This window comes from Morchella importuna, assembly GCF_003444635.1.
Source record: "Morchella importuna strain M04M26 chromosome Unknown Morimp01GS034, whole genome shotgun sequence".
NCBI lineage: Eukaryota > Fungi > Ascomycota > Pezizomycetes > Pezizales > Morchellaceae > Morchella > Morchella importuna.
Window position 1 is genome coordinate 80,196 of NW_025763431.1, and position 13,872 is coordinate 94,067.

Here is a 13,872-nt window from a genome sequence, read left to right on the forward strand (position 1 = left end):
GCCAAAAGACAATCTGTATGCGTATTTTTGTGAAGAAGCACAAAGGGGCTTCAAAGTAAAATTATTAACTTCAATAGTTAATTAAGCCGCGCCATCGGTCGTCGGGCCAAGAGATCGGCTACACTTACCAAGGACGGAGAATCTTACTATTGTGCTCCTCGCTAGAGGAGCGATTTGGTTTAGCAACCAACTTTAACTTTGAAGCTACGTTTTTTATCAAAGGCTAGAGGTGGAAAATACGTGTACGCGCTCGCGGCTCGCCTTTCAACTAGCGCAGAATGCCATTCGGCGCTCATCAGGTTGTCTCCCTCCTCTCTTTTTAAGGTTTATGCTCGTCGGTGTGGATGTGTAAGGCTAAGAGTGCGTACAGAACGTATATATGGATATATGTATTCTCCAGGGTTTGATGTTTATTCGAACCAAATACTGGAGTAAGAGATTGAAAGGGAATGATTTCATAGTTGGTGGCTAGAAAGGGAGGGCACGAGGCTCTCAAGACACTCGATAATCGTTTTTACGGGTATCAGTGTGTCCCTTTTGCTATGGGAAAATAGCAAAACTGACAGGTCCATCAACACATATCTGTCAAGTTCAAGCTTTATCAAAACACATGTCTGATATTCAATTATCTCAGAAATCGGCATATTTCATGGTCCCATAGACGCATACTAATTACAAGAAAGGTCCTTAAAACAACAAACATTAGGCTGTGGTATCACGCTTCCCATCATGTTCTATGTGAACATTTTGTTCCTTCTCAATATCATTTGGCAGGGACCCCAAGGCGCGTTCCCCGAATAGCAGATCAATCTCCTCCAATGAGACACCCTTTGTCTCCTTGAAGACAAAGAATACGGTGGGAAGGGTGACAACGAAATCTGAAGGTGGATACAATCAGTATGTATAATCACACCAGTGATGTAAGTTAGAGGAAATGTGGAACTTACTGAAGGCCACGAAAACAAAGTAATATTTCCATTTGAGTTTTGCCAACGCTTGCGGCGAAACCTGTGAGAACAGAACGTTGACGAGCCAGTTTCCGATACCAGTTGCAAAAGCGTTTCCGTTTCCACGAATTTGCATGGGCTGTTGTGGTTGTTAGTTTCATGGACTGATGTCATATTGTGGTTCCAGGGATTTGCTTACCATGACTTCCGACATATAAGTCCATGATATCGGCCCAAAACTAACAGAAAAAACCATTGATACCAAAAATATCATAGCCACACCAGCCCGTGAAAGCGACTCATTTTCCCCATCAGGGTTCTTGGAGTTCAGGACAGCTTCAACAATCAAGCAGAGACTGATACCGATTGTTCCAAAGAGTAGCGGCTTACGACGGCCGACGCGATCAATAAGGAAGAAGATAAAGAATGCGTCTACAGTATAGTTAGCACTTGGTTTGCATCTTGGATTTTTCCTTATACGGGCAACTCACTGGTAACAGGGCCGACAATATTGTATAAACCAGAGACAAGAAGGGCCTTTTTTCCAGTTATTCCCAGCGCTTCATACATCTGTGTCTGGTAGTAGTTGATGACATCTGCGAGCGTATATAAGCAACTGCTACAACCAAAACACAACCAAGAGGTTCCATTCGGGAATACTCACTAATACCAGTGAGTTGTGTAAAGACCTGTACCATAACTCCATGCATGAGACGATTCCTCCACTGCGGGACCGTAAACATAACACTCCAACTCCTTACAACCAGTGCCTTTTCAGCAAGAATCGTCTGCCTGATTTCATTGAACTCAGACATAATCCATTCATCGTTACGGCCATTGGCATGCAGCTTTTTCAAAATTCTAAGAGCTTCATCTTCATTATCCTTTTCGATAAGCTGGCGAGGAGACTCTGGGAACCAGGTGAGACCGATCGCGAGAATTCCAGCGGGGACTCCTTGGAACGCAAGAGGGAATCTCCACTGAAAACTACTGTGGTCTGAGGCATGTGCGGAACCGTATCCCACCCTAAAGAAGATGTTATTTTCCCTTTTCTTTATGATTGGTAGGGTCTCTCTTACCATGTAGAAACAATGAAACCAAGCCCAATCATCTGCTGGGATAACCCGACCAAAAAACCACGCCTCTTGGCTTTACTTATGTTAGATCCTGGAGCAGAAGAAGGCTGTGTAGACGGGTAAACTAACGATGCGCAAGCTCAGCACAGTATACAGGGACAGCACTGCTCATAATTCCAACTGCCCACCCCGTAATGATACGACCGACAAGCATCATGGCAAGATGTGTTGAGGCCGCTTGAAGAATTGCTCCAATAACACATACAACAGCTCCTATTTGAATACTCCTAGAAACATTGTCAATGATCAAATACTATGAGCATAAATTTGGGCTGGATTGTGTTTACTAACACTCTTCGACCAAGTCTGTCCATGGTATATCCTCCAGATAAGGCACCAAACACAGCACCACCTGCAAAGGTCGATACTATAGCTCCCAAAATTGGTGAATCACTTGTTGTGTCAAAGTAGCCTAAGAAGTGCTTAGATGCAATGACGTCGGTCATAACACCGCTGTCATATCCAAATAAGAAACTCTAATTGTAGAAAAAAACCCATTGTTAGAAATTTTCAAAACTCCTGTATATGATCAATGTTTGGGGAGGTTGTGAAACATACCCCCAAACACGCGAAGAACGCGATGTTGAACGTGAAAAGCTTTCCCATGGCGAATGATTTCCTGGGGGCAAAATGTTATGTGATTACTTCCCCGATATCCTTAAGGCTCAAGGACTATACAGCTCTTGCCTTTGGGTGGAGACTTCGATGTATGATGTTGTGGGGAGAGCCGCTTCTTAAAGTTCACATTATCAGTCGGTTTGCTCGTGCGTCAACCGGAACCCCAATTTTTGCCCCCGATACCCCAGAAAAAGTGGCTAAATCCTAATACCGATGAGGAAAATTTTGAGATTACTCGGCTAAATATTCACTTACCGCATCTTTTGGGTGGTAAAAATTTTGCGAGTCGTGATGTGTGATTGGGTTTGTGTAGGGGCCCAAGGACCACGAACTGTATGCAACCGGGGACCCTAGGTGGGGTACAGACCTACCTGGTCTACCTTCTTGGAATCTGGGGCTACGAATATCCGAAAAGCTCTATGATTGGCGTCCTAGACGGCCGTGGCGTATTGGCAACGGCTGTAGAAAAAAGCCTTGTATTGATAGCAACTTTGCTTCGGGTCAAGGCCCCCCGAGCCTGAATTCTCCTTGAGTTTTACCATATTCCCATTGCATGCTTCGATCCAGATCTCATTTAATAAAGTTTTTGCCCCCAATCTGAGAGATTTCAAAAAAAGCGTTTAGGAATTTCGGGCCTGGATCGGGTTATACATATATACTGGGATATATTTTTTTTCTATACATTACAAACAACCGTTTGAGTTCAAAAGGTGAGCTATGCTGGGACTTGATAAAACTACATGTAAATAGCGTCACGTCCAGTTGCCCGATGACTTGTATGTAATGCCTGACTTTGTAAAGTCTTATGCATTCGGGGGGCCCGAGATTACGGGCGTATGTAGCGGCACTGTCATCCCATCGTCTGCAGTAGCTCAGCCCAAGACTTAGCTCAAACCGGGGAATGTTGCTGTGCTTATGGGTGCTTTGGTTAGATACATACATACCGTCCGCTCTGCGGTTGAACATATTGTAGGGGAGATGGCTGGTAGCAGGACTCTAGCAGGTTCATGGGGTGTAGCTTATGAATAGTCTGGTCCGATCCGGGTCAGGTCTATTTTAATTTACAGGGGTGCATTTCAGACCTTTTAGCCCGTGTTACAATGCTTGATTCCCCCTCCAATTGGAGCTGGAGTTCGGCGGGGTAATGGCTTTTTTGCAGGCAACGACGCGTGAGATAAGTATGTACCTAACCTATGGAGTCTTTTTGATGTCGAGCCTAAGATCTAAGACACCACAGACAGGTTTGCGATATATGGGAGACTGTAGATAACTTTGAAGACGGAACTGAAGCTACATGTAGCTACCACTGATTTACCTTTGTAGTGCACATAAACTCAAGGCCCTGCACCCCGCTTTACATTACCCCAGGTGTTCCTCCGCAGTTTCCAAAAAGGGCTTGGTCCCTTGACAGTAGGTACTCTAGGCATCGATACACCCTACACCGACAATCAATACCGGATAAACTCGAATATTATTTCGTGGCCACCGGGTTTTGGATCCTTACTAAAATTTGTGTCCGTGATCAGTGAAGTCACCGCATGTCTCGCTTGAGGCTTACGTATTAATCGGGTGGCGCCGTCCCTAAGAAAACCCAAGCTTTGAGGTTCTTTTTAGCTCCAACCCATTCATCCAGGATATAGACCTACGTGTAATTCCTACCTGAGGGACGACATAGCACGAAGCTGAACTAAGGATTTAAGATGGATAGATAATTCAAATAGATCACTTGTCCGATACCTATTTAGTGAATTAATCGTGATCGCAAAAAATGTCGAAAAGAAAATCAATTGCGGTGTCCCATCGAGTGAGACCGTACGACGCGGTTTCCCAGGGATTAGGCACAACAAAGAGGCACAGATCTTGTTCACTCCAACCGAGCCGTTATTAAAATTCCGGATGCCCGGGCCGAGAACACCTTTAGCCTATACTCTTGGGTGTCTTAAGGTCCCAATGAAGGCACTGCGAGTGATTGTTTGTGACCCCACTTATTGGCGTGGTGAAGCTAGGTCACTTGTTCTATGACGTCTAGGTTCGACGCCTTTTGGATAACCTCCCAGGTCGACCTTATCGTCTTTAGAGACAAGCTATCTAGCTCGGACATCTATAACACTGGAATTGGGGGCTGCCGCAACCGAAAATCGTGATAAATGGCGCTTGTATTCCTTTAGTAAGATATGCTATTTACATCAAGGCGAGGAGCGAAAACTTTACGAACCGGAAGCTTTCAAAGTTTCAAAGAAGTATTCTCACATACTCTTGCTCCGAAGCCGGGATTCGGTATACCGATAAGCTTAGCAAAACTCTAGGCTGCACAGCGTATCGGTATACGGTATACATCCTCAAGAGACTTTTAGCTGACGGTCAGAGAACGGTTTTGATGCGAAGAATACATGGAGATGGATGGGTTTGAGGGTCTCGGCACGGGGGCTACGTCGAATCTTGTGTTCATACCTAGTCATGTGATTAACCCCCCTCCACCCCGCCGCCGCAACGAATAAAATCACATGACCACGATTGAATTCATGTAGTCTGCTGCAGGGAAGCGGAGATATAAAGTGACGAAAGCATAAATCTTGAGAAAAGTCGATCCGGGATTTTGGTAGATGGGAACTGCGGTAAGACATATATGCAGGCATCTAGATCTGGGGACATATAGATGTAGAGTATCCTGGGTGCGGAATTCCTGTCGGCATTTGAATTCTGAAGGTCTTACCTGATCTCCACATTATAGGTACATAGTACATGTACCTACATATACGCGTATCCCTCTGCCAGGATTATCTTTCAGCCTCTTGTACGAGTCCGGGAATTCCATGGAATGCTGACTATATATTAGAGACGGTTATGACTGGTTATTCTCTTTGCTTTGAAATCTGGATTCCATATACCGCGTCGAAGCCAACGAGGACGGTTTTCAAATGTAGTAATCTTATCGATCTAAAGTAAACCTCTCACTACATGTAGTGTATAAGGAAGGGGTGTTATGGGGATTTTCAGCTTAAGCTGGTAGTTTTGTCGCAGACTATGCAAACATGGACACAAGGAGCCTAGCTAGCCACGAGACTAGATTCACATTATATAATTATACGCACGATCGCAGGATGTAAATCATCCGAAGTAACACTGACACTAAGTTTGCAGATCATTACGTACCCGTAAGACTATTCTGTCCACTGTTCCGAGCCGGAGGCATGTGGACGACAGCATCAACCAAATGGACCAACAAATGAGTAAGGTTATATGCCCACGTGGAACCCTGATCAAAGCTTTAAGTTTTCTGCGGTGTTATAAAAAGAGTTGTTATAGATACAGTATCTCCTCGGAACCTGTAATTGATGCCAGTTATAAGCTGCCTCTCCCATTGTAGATCTACAATTAATTTCATGAAGCCGTTGTCAAAATAACACTGTATTCGTGTTGTTCTTCGGCCATCTCGCTTGTGTGCGTTTGATATCATCATAACTCATTGCTGGCCGGGACAAGAAGGCTATCTTCTTTTCTCTAAAAGAAATGCCAGATAAACACATTACAGAGATATCTGGGGATGCACAAGCAGCATCACCAGGTCCGTTGTTGACCAACGAAAGAGATGAGGATGATAACGAACTACTTTCAGTAGGTGAAAGACTTCCCTACAATGAATACACAACGATCGACTGGATGCACGAGCTGGTAAGTAGTCCTCAGCTACCTTTATCGAATTCTCTAACAGTGTCATTATCCAGATCAAGGATTCCACTCGTCATCGGCATCTCTCCTCAAAGAGCAGAGTGTTCGAATCGCTGCAAGGGTGGCTAGCTGCAGCCCTCATTGGATTCTTCACAGCGGTAGTAGCGTATATTGTTGATATCACGCAAGCCTCTGTGTTCGACTGGAAAGATGGATACTGCTCCACGTCGCCGCTCTTAGATAAGGGGCGTTGTTGCAAGGTATTTGATGAGCTTGAGGGTGGGTGTAGTGATTGGAGGGAATGGACGGATGGTTGGGGTAAAGGACCATTGTATTTGGCTGTAGCAGTTTCGTATGGAATCTTGAGTGCTGGATTAACAATGACGACGAGGCATGTATTGCCAAGAGTGGATTGCGAGAAAAATGAGACGAAGATTATGTATATGGCTAGGTATTTATATCCTCCCATTATAGGTCTGCTAGGTTAAACGGCTAACTTTAAATATAGTGGCTCTGGAATTCCGGAGATAAAAACCATTCTCTCGGGTTTTGTGATCAAAGGGTTTTTAGGTTTTAGGGTTTTATTTATCAAAGCTACCGGAGCGGTTTTTGCTGTTGGGTCAGGGATGTGTCTTGGGAAAGAAGGTATTTTTTAAAAAAAAATGTTGGGATCTTGAGTTATACATACTGACTTCTGGAGGCCCGTTTGTGCATATATCTGCGTGTGTTGGCAATATAGTTGCCCGGTTATTCCCAAAGTATAGAGATAATGCTCGTAAGCAGAGGGAGATAATAAGTGCATCATGTGCAGCCGGTCTGAGTGTAGCTTTTGGAGCACCTATTGGAGGTATGAATTCTTGACATAGTATTGGATTTTGGAATATGGCTGTGTTGACCGTCGTGCGTGTATGTAGGTGTGCTGTTTAGTTTTGAGGTGGGTCTCAAAAGTCAAGCCATTGTTACTATTTTCTAGTGCAGATACCTAACATAAGGGTCAGGAAATCAGTACCTATTTTCCCCGAAAGGTTCTCTGGCGATCGTTCTTCTGTTCTCTCATAGCGGCTGCAACACTGAAGCAATTGAATCCTCTCGGAACAGGAAAATTAATTCTCTTCGAAACATCCTACAACACCACTTATAGTCCTCTGGATTATTTTTTTTTCGTTTTTCTTGGTATATTCGGCGGAGTGTTTGGCGCTGCGTTCTGCAAAGCAAACTTTTTATGGTCCAAGAAGTTTCGAAGAATTCCGATCATAAGAAATCACCCGGTTCTTGAGGTTTTCGCCGTGGTTGCTTTAACCGGGATTCTTCAGTATCCCAATCCTATAACCAGACAGGGGGGTGATAGTTTGATAAAAAGTATGCTCGTTGAGTGTACCAAGGACTCGAAAGATTGGCTTTGTTCGGTTGAAAAGAATGATCCAAGAGCTGCACGTATGTGGCTCATCTATGGGGTTTTCACAAAGTTGTTCCTTACCACAATCACCTTCGGCTGCAAGGTTCCTTCCGGAATAATCATTCCAGCTTTAGATGCTGGTGCTTTGTTCGGGAGGCTCGTTGGGCTTTCGGTCGTGGATGCTTCTCCTGGCATCTTTGCGATGGTTGGAGCGGCGGCAGCGCTAGCTGGAGTAACACGAATGACGCTATCTCTATGCGTTATCATGTTTGAGTTGACGGGAGAGCTGGAGTTCGTTTTGCCGCATATGATCGCTATTCTTGTTGCCAAATGGACAGCAGATTCTCTAGAAAAGGAGGGGATATATGACCTCGCGCAGATGATCCTGGGGCATCCGTTTCTTGACGCCGAAGCTGCTATCTCTGCAGCTAGAAAGGAGGACGCCTTGGTGAGAAAGCTGATACCGCCAAAGCAAACGATGGAAGAGATAACTGTGCACCTGGGCAGTGACGGATGCGTATCGAGAGATTTGTTGGAAGGAAAATTAGCTCTTCTTCGCAGGAGAGGTTTGATGGATGCTGGTTTGGTTCTAGTGGAAGATAGAATGCTGAGAGGCTATATCAGTGAGGGTGAGCTCGAGTTTGGTCTTGGGAAAGAGCTGGACTGTAATAGCGTGCGCTTAATTTGCGATGGCGAGGGCGTGACGCAAGAGGATACGCTGGACCTATCGATGTTCGTGGACCAAACTCCTATGGTCTTGAGCGAACTAGCTCCTATGGAATACGCAGTTGAGCTTTTTGGGAAGTTGGGTCTGAGGCATGTCTGCGTGACCAGGGAAAGGACAGGTGAGTTGATAGGTGTTGTTATTAAGAAGAGATTGGTTGGGTACCTTGAATCCATAAGATCCAGCGCGCATTAAGTGGGGGACTCTACTCTTTTGTTGAATATGCGTTTGGTATAGCTTAGAAAATAAATCTCTACTTGTATTCTGTTAGTATTGGGTGTTTCTACGTGTTGGTTTTGATGAAATTAATTTTGTATAATATATGCTTCATGTTTGATCACTCGGACAGCGGGAAAGCGCAGTAGTGTATGTTATCAAGATGATCAAAATCTTCGCTAACTAAAGCTCACCCAATCTAGAACACATATATAATACGTGACTACAGTACGAAAGAGTACTTTGATTATTTTCGAAGTTTCATCATCACCCCCAAATCGGCCCATTTTCTGATTATGTAAAAGTATTTGTCGGGGCAGGTACGGTTTCCCGTCGGTCGCACCTGAAACAAAATCTTTCACGCCACGCCACAGGAACCCGTTAGATTCATCGCAATCCTTACCTCAGATCGATAAAATAATTTCAGATGGCAGGCCGACGTTCACCTCCTCTTGCGTTCATCGCTCCTCCTACCTTACCCTCCTTTTCGTCGGGTACCTTTGCTCTCCAGCAGGTCCCGCCGAACAAGCTTAAGCGGGGTGATAGTGGCCATGATGGTGCGCCCCCGTTCGAAACACCATTTAGCTCATCCACAGACACAGTTTCTCAAGCATTAGCATCATTGCATGAAAAGTATCACAACCTCCTGTCCCACGAACGCCAAGGAAAGGACCTTGAAAGGTCAATATGGGAATCGGAGAGATTGCTTTTTATTCAAAGGATCGCGGAGCTCGAGGGCACCGTGAGAGAGTTACAGGGTCAGCTGGATATCAAACCTCGCCCAGAAGATCAGCCAGCAGCAGCGGCAGCGCTTGTGGTAAATGCAGCGCCAGCAGAATCACAATCAAATGAAGACATGATGGCCACTACGAAAGATCTGCCTGACGGGCTGGTTGACGTTGCGGCTCCCCGCATCGACGTTGAATCGAAGGGCGGGAAGATTGTCGAGCAGGTGATTGAGATGCCGTCCAACACATCCGTGGCCCACGAAGAATCGCCTCTTGACTATGAAGCGAATCGTGCGGACACACCTGGCCTCTCCGAATATCCGTACCCGAAGACCCCGAAGTCGGTCAAGGGCGACGTGGAGCCCGATGAGTCGGAGATCGTGAATCTTCTTGACCAGGCCGGGAGAATCCTCGGGAAGGGTTCATACGGCATACACTTTGACGACAATTACGATGATTCGGAAGAAGAGTTCAAACTCATTCTGAAACCGAACAGAAATTTTACAAGCAGCTGGGCCTTCTAGATCTTTTTTCTTCTTTCTTTCAACATCAAAGCAATGTGAGTGTGAACATTCTATTATCCCGAGGTTCTTTCCTATCTTGATTCTTAAATCGAACAAAGGCTGAATCTTAAGGAGATATCAATCAAATGCGGTCAGGAATACCAAACAAATATACCCACAAATTGCCAGGTGTCTTCTTTAGCGGATTGGATTTTTCATACCCGAGTAGTTCCTTTTTTCCAGTTTTTGTTTTTTTTCTTGATTTATTCCTTTCTTTTTTATGCGAACAAGCAAGCGACTTCTTTCTTAACCAGGCATATCGCCTCGAAATTCATTAACGGATTGGACAAAAAAAAAAAAAAAAAGAACACGATATGGGATATGGGAGGGGCTCAGGTTGTCTGCTGCTGGACGGAACATATGGCAACCTTGTTAGGTCATTTTGGAGAGCTCTTTTTATTGATTTGTCCCGTTACATCTCACTGTTTCATAACAACCCCACACAAGTGGGGTAACTCTTTTATCTGGATCATATTCATAAGAAAATACCAATATTTTCTCAAAACGAACATGCAATCATGCTTGATGATGATATGCTTTAGCTACGCTGTCAATTCAACGTACACGCAAAGGAAAGAAGAAAAAAATCATCACTGCGGAGTCAAGTCGTGATAATCACCTGAGCCTCACAGCACAGTACTCTGGAGTAGGGCGGCGGACGGGTTTCAAATACCCATTTCACCCGGATTATTCCGGGCGTCTACGGGCCACTCGGGTCGGAGTAACCTACCTACATGTTCTTGCTTGAAAGGACCGACATACATACGTCTAATCCGCGGCCGACATTAACGATAGGTTGGAGTAGAATCTGATATCTTCAGAATATTTACTTTTTAGCATGTGATTAGAGGCGTAACATTTCTCCTAATCAGTCCCTGCAGCAGATCCGTTCACTATCATTCGCTGCGCGTGTTGTGCATGCTACAGGGGTGCCAACGCTGTCAATGATAAGGCTTTGTAAATGAGTAATCGTTTAGGAGTAACCAATAGCTTGAATGGTGGTTTCTCCAATCATGTTGGAAGCGGATTTGACGAAAGTGGCTACCTTGGGACCCGAAGCAAATACTCTGTTAGCAGACCTTGTCAGCAAAGAAGGAAGATTATTAGTAGATACATGTATGTGGCACAGTGGTTTCGAGATTCAAATAAATTCTGGCCGATTAGTCATTACCCAATATTAATACCTAGATAAAACTCCTGAGAAAAACAGCGACTCCGGAGACAGATCTATATATCCCGCGACGGAATCTTTGGCAGATACATAATTGCGATCCCTGAGATTTTGGAAAACGTTGAATGATTAAAGAGAAGCCCTTATCCAAAACGAATATGTAACATGAGCCGGTGGTGATCATAACCTTCCGGTTTTCTTCGGTCTGAACAGTCTGTGGGGTGAATTAAAAAGAACACCTTTTATCAATGGTTATGAACCCCTAGAAAAACAGGCAGGTAGCGGTAAACAGAGACTAAATGTGAAATATCAGAATATGAAAGAGATCTATGCATCGCCGGGCTGCCTTGGAAGAATAACCTGGCTCGATAGACAAAGAACCTTTCAGGTCCTAGAATTGATTGAGCCTAATCTTCTCGTTCTCCTCGTACTCGTGCCAGTACTTACGCTCGTCAGTATCCACATTCACCTGGTGGTCAATGAGCCAGTTGGTGGGCCTCTTCCTTCTATTTGCTCCGTCTTCATTGTCATTCCCCGCTCCAGCCCTTCTCTCCTCCTCCTCAGATTGGTGAGGTGTTGGGGTCTTTAATGCAATTCGTAGAAACCTGTCTCTGATAACTCTGGTGATCCACCAATCACCCATTACCGCAAAGCCGAAATACCATCCAGAGCTCGTAATTCTTTCGCTCCTTTCCATCCTCAACTTCTCAAAATATCCGATCCCGACCATCTCTGGGGAGGCTTCGAGGTCAGGCTCTTTAGCTTGCCAGGCGGATCTGAGTAGGCCATTACATAAAACGACAGCCTCTTCGATTCCGATACCGGCGCCCTGCCCGCGGAAGGTACTCATCGCATGCGCAGCATCACCAATAAGGAGAATATTCTTGGCTGGATTGGAAATCTCGTAGAACATGGTGTGATGAAGGCGGACCTTTTTAATTCTTTCACTGCGGGAGGTAATCTCTTGAAATTTAGTATTCTTTTCAGCATCTCCAACGGGGACCTCTCCATTCTCATTAGGAATGGCACTGCAATAAGGTGCGGCATCATAGCTTTTTCTATTCTCCTCGGCCTGTTCAGCAGTGAAGTAGGTGCCTTTCGACACGGGTTCACTATTATAGCAAACCCAAAAAACACGACCATCTTGAAGAGAGCAGGTACTATAGCAGCCAGAGACGCCACGGAGGTACCAGTGCATGGTTCCCAAAGCCCCTTCGCCTGTTTCACCGCCAGTAAGAAGGCGCTGAGGTAATGGAGATGTAATACCGTAAAGGGCTGTCCAAGGTAGCGGCGAGGCCTCCCAGACCTCTGGCTTCTTTGCCCTGGTGAGTATATGGACCAAAGAAGACAAAGGACGTAAAATGTTGTATGGCCACAACTCCCCCATTGGGCAGCGGCTTGGGGCTTTTGTGGGCGGATACTTAGTGTAGAGGTACTTGCGTACATTGGAGTTGACACCATCCGCACCAATAATATAGTCACCGGCACAAGACTGGCCGTTAGAGAGGATGGCAACCAAGTCCCCATCGGGGCAGACACTAATATCATTAACACTGCTTTCGAACACGATAGCACCACCAAGTTTCTCGAAGCGTTCCAGCAGCAGGTTTTGGAGAGGACCGCGCTCGACCCATTGGATTGTTTTGGGGTCAGGGAAAATGTTATTTGCGTGTGAGAATACCTTCTCGGAATCCTCGTCGTGGTGAATGATTATGCGATTAATTCTATAACGATATAGTTAGCCAAAGTAGGAGGAACCAATTCAAATGGGATTCACGTACGGCAATGAGATACCTTCCTTGACAAGATCGAATCCCAGAGTGGCCAAAACTCTCCAGGAGTTTTTGGTTAAAGCCATAGCGAAGCCTGATTTGTTATTATTGTCGAACTTTAACTACGAGTCAATGTCAGAACCATTCAAAGCAGTAAGGATCATAGATGAGAAGTTGAAAATCTTACTTTCTCGAATATGATAACCTCATAGAATTCCTTAGCATGGCTAAGAATTAGTACACCCAGTGTAAGTCCCGCTATACCACCTCCTGCGATGACAATCTTTTTATTTCTAGCTTGACGGTTACTCATTTTGCTCGTCGGTCGATCTGCAATCAATGGATCCATGGAGTTGATGGACTACGGGGATGAGGGAGGAAGAAGGAGCAAACAAGGGTGAGAGAGATGTGATGAGAGAGAGAGGGAAGAAGAAGAAGAAAAGAGAAGTGAGAAAAGTGCGAGAAGCTACGATCTCGTTCTCACCACCTTGACGACTAAGCGTTACGCGGGCCTAATTTAAGACCTGTTTCCCAAATGGGTTGCTGCGATTTTGGTTGATCGCGATGGTGTTTCTTTGAGCTTAACTCTTAGTATTGTCTTTAAATAAGGGTTCACATGATAAATAAATCAATGGACTAGTGGCGAATTTAGTTGTAACGGTTTATGAAGGTATCGCCTTGGATGTCTGAACTGTCGGGGTGCACCTATTATACGTGATACTCTTTGGCTTGGATTTTAAGGAATATAAGATGCGAAGATCCGTAGTCTCTTATATAGCATGAGATATCAGCGCGCAATCGCTTCGCATTTTGTCTCCAGCTAGGCTTCTTTCACCATGACGCATAGGACAAAGGCCAGTCCCCAAAATCTCATTGAGAGGAAACAACAAGGAGATATTGGACGAAGGGGTTAGTTCTTAAAGGCATAATTC

The 13,872-nt window shown here is 45.0% G+C and overlaps 5 protein-coding genes across 5 annotated transcripts; 3 read left to right on the top strand and 2 right to left on the bottom strand.

Moving 5' to 3' along the window:
* Positions 1-702: 702 nt before the first annotated feature.
* Positions 703-2,689, bottom strand: LAJ45_09097 (uncharacterized protein; the record flags this gene model as incomplete). The annotated part of the gene is made up of 9 exons (XM_046118642.1): positions 703-878; positions 948-1,086; positions 1,147-1,379; positions 1,439-1,543; positions 1,612-1,973; positions 2,027-2,096; positions 2,153-2,310; positions 2,375-2,559; positions 2,642-2,689. 9 exons carry the CDS (start codon positions 2,687-2,689, stop codon positions 703-705), a joined length of 1,476 nt encoding a protein of 491 aa, XP_045968027.1.
* A 3,522-nt stretch (positions 2,690-6,211) lies between these two features.
* LAJ45_09098 (uncharacterized protein) lies at positions 6,212-7,231 on the top strand (the record flags this gene model as incomplete). Its single annotated transcript, XM_046118643.1, has 4 exons — positions 6,212-6,373; positions 6,427-6,821; positions 6,879-7,015; positions 7,071-7,231. 4 exons carry the CDS (start codon positions 6,212-6,214, stop codon positions 7,229-7,231), a joined length of 855 nt encoding a protein of 284 aa, XP_045968028.1.
* A 500-nt stretch (positions 7,232-7,731) lies between these two features.
* LAJ45_09099 (uncharacterized protein) lies at positions 7,732-8,685 on the top strand (the record flags this gene model as incomplete). The annotated part of the gene is made up of 2 exons (XM_046118644.1): positions 7,732-8,498; positions 8,555-8,558. The coding sequence occupies 2 exons, from the start codon at positions 7,732-7,734 to the stop codon at positions 8,556-8,558; spliced, it is 771 nt and encodes a 256-aa protein (XP_045968029.1).
* Positions 8,686-9,133: 448 nt separating this feature from the next.
* On the top strand, positions 9,134-10,139 carry LAJ45_09100 (uncharacterized protein; the record flags this gene model as incomplete). The annotated part of the gene is made up of 3 exons (XM_046118645.1): positions 9,134-9,854; positions 9,990-9,993; positions 10,073-10,139. The coding sequence occupies 3 exons, from the start codon at positions 9,134-9,136 to the stop codon at positions 10,137-10,139; spliced, it is 792 nt and encodes a 263-aa protein (XP_045968030.1).
* A 1,420-nt stretch (positions 10,140-11,559) lies between these two features.
* On the bottom strand, positions 11,560-13,253 carry LAJ45_09101 (uncharacterized protein; the record flags this gene model as incomplete). The annotated part of the gene is made up of 2 exons (XM_046118646.1): positions 11,560-12,892; positions 12,950-13,026. 2 exons carry the CDS (start codon positions 13,024-13,026, stop codon positions 11,560-11,562), a joined length of 1,410 nt encoding a protein of 469 aa, XP_045968031.1.
* Positions 13,254-13,872: the final 619 nt, after the last annotated feature.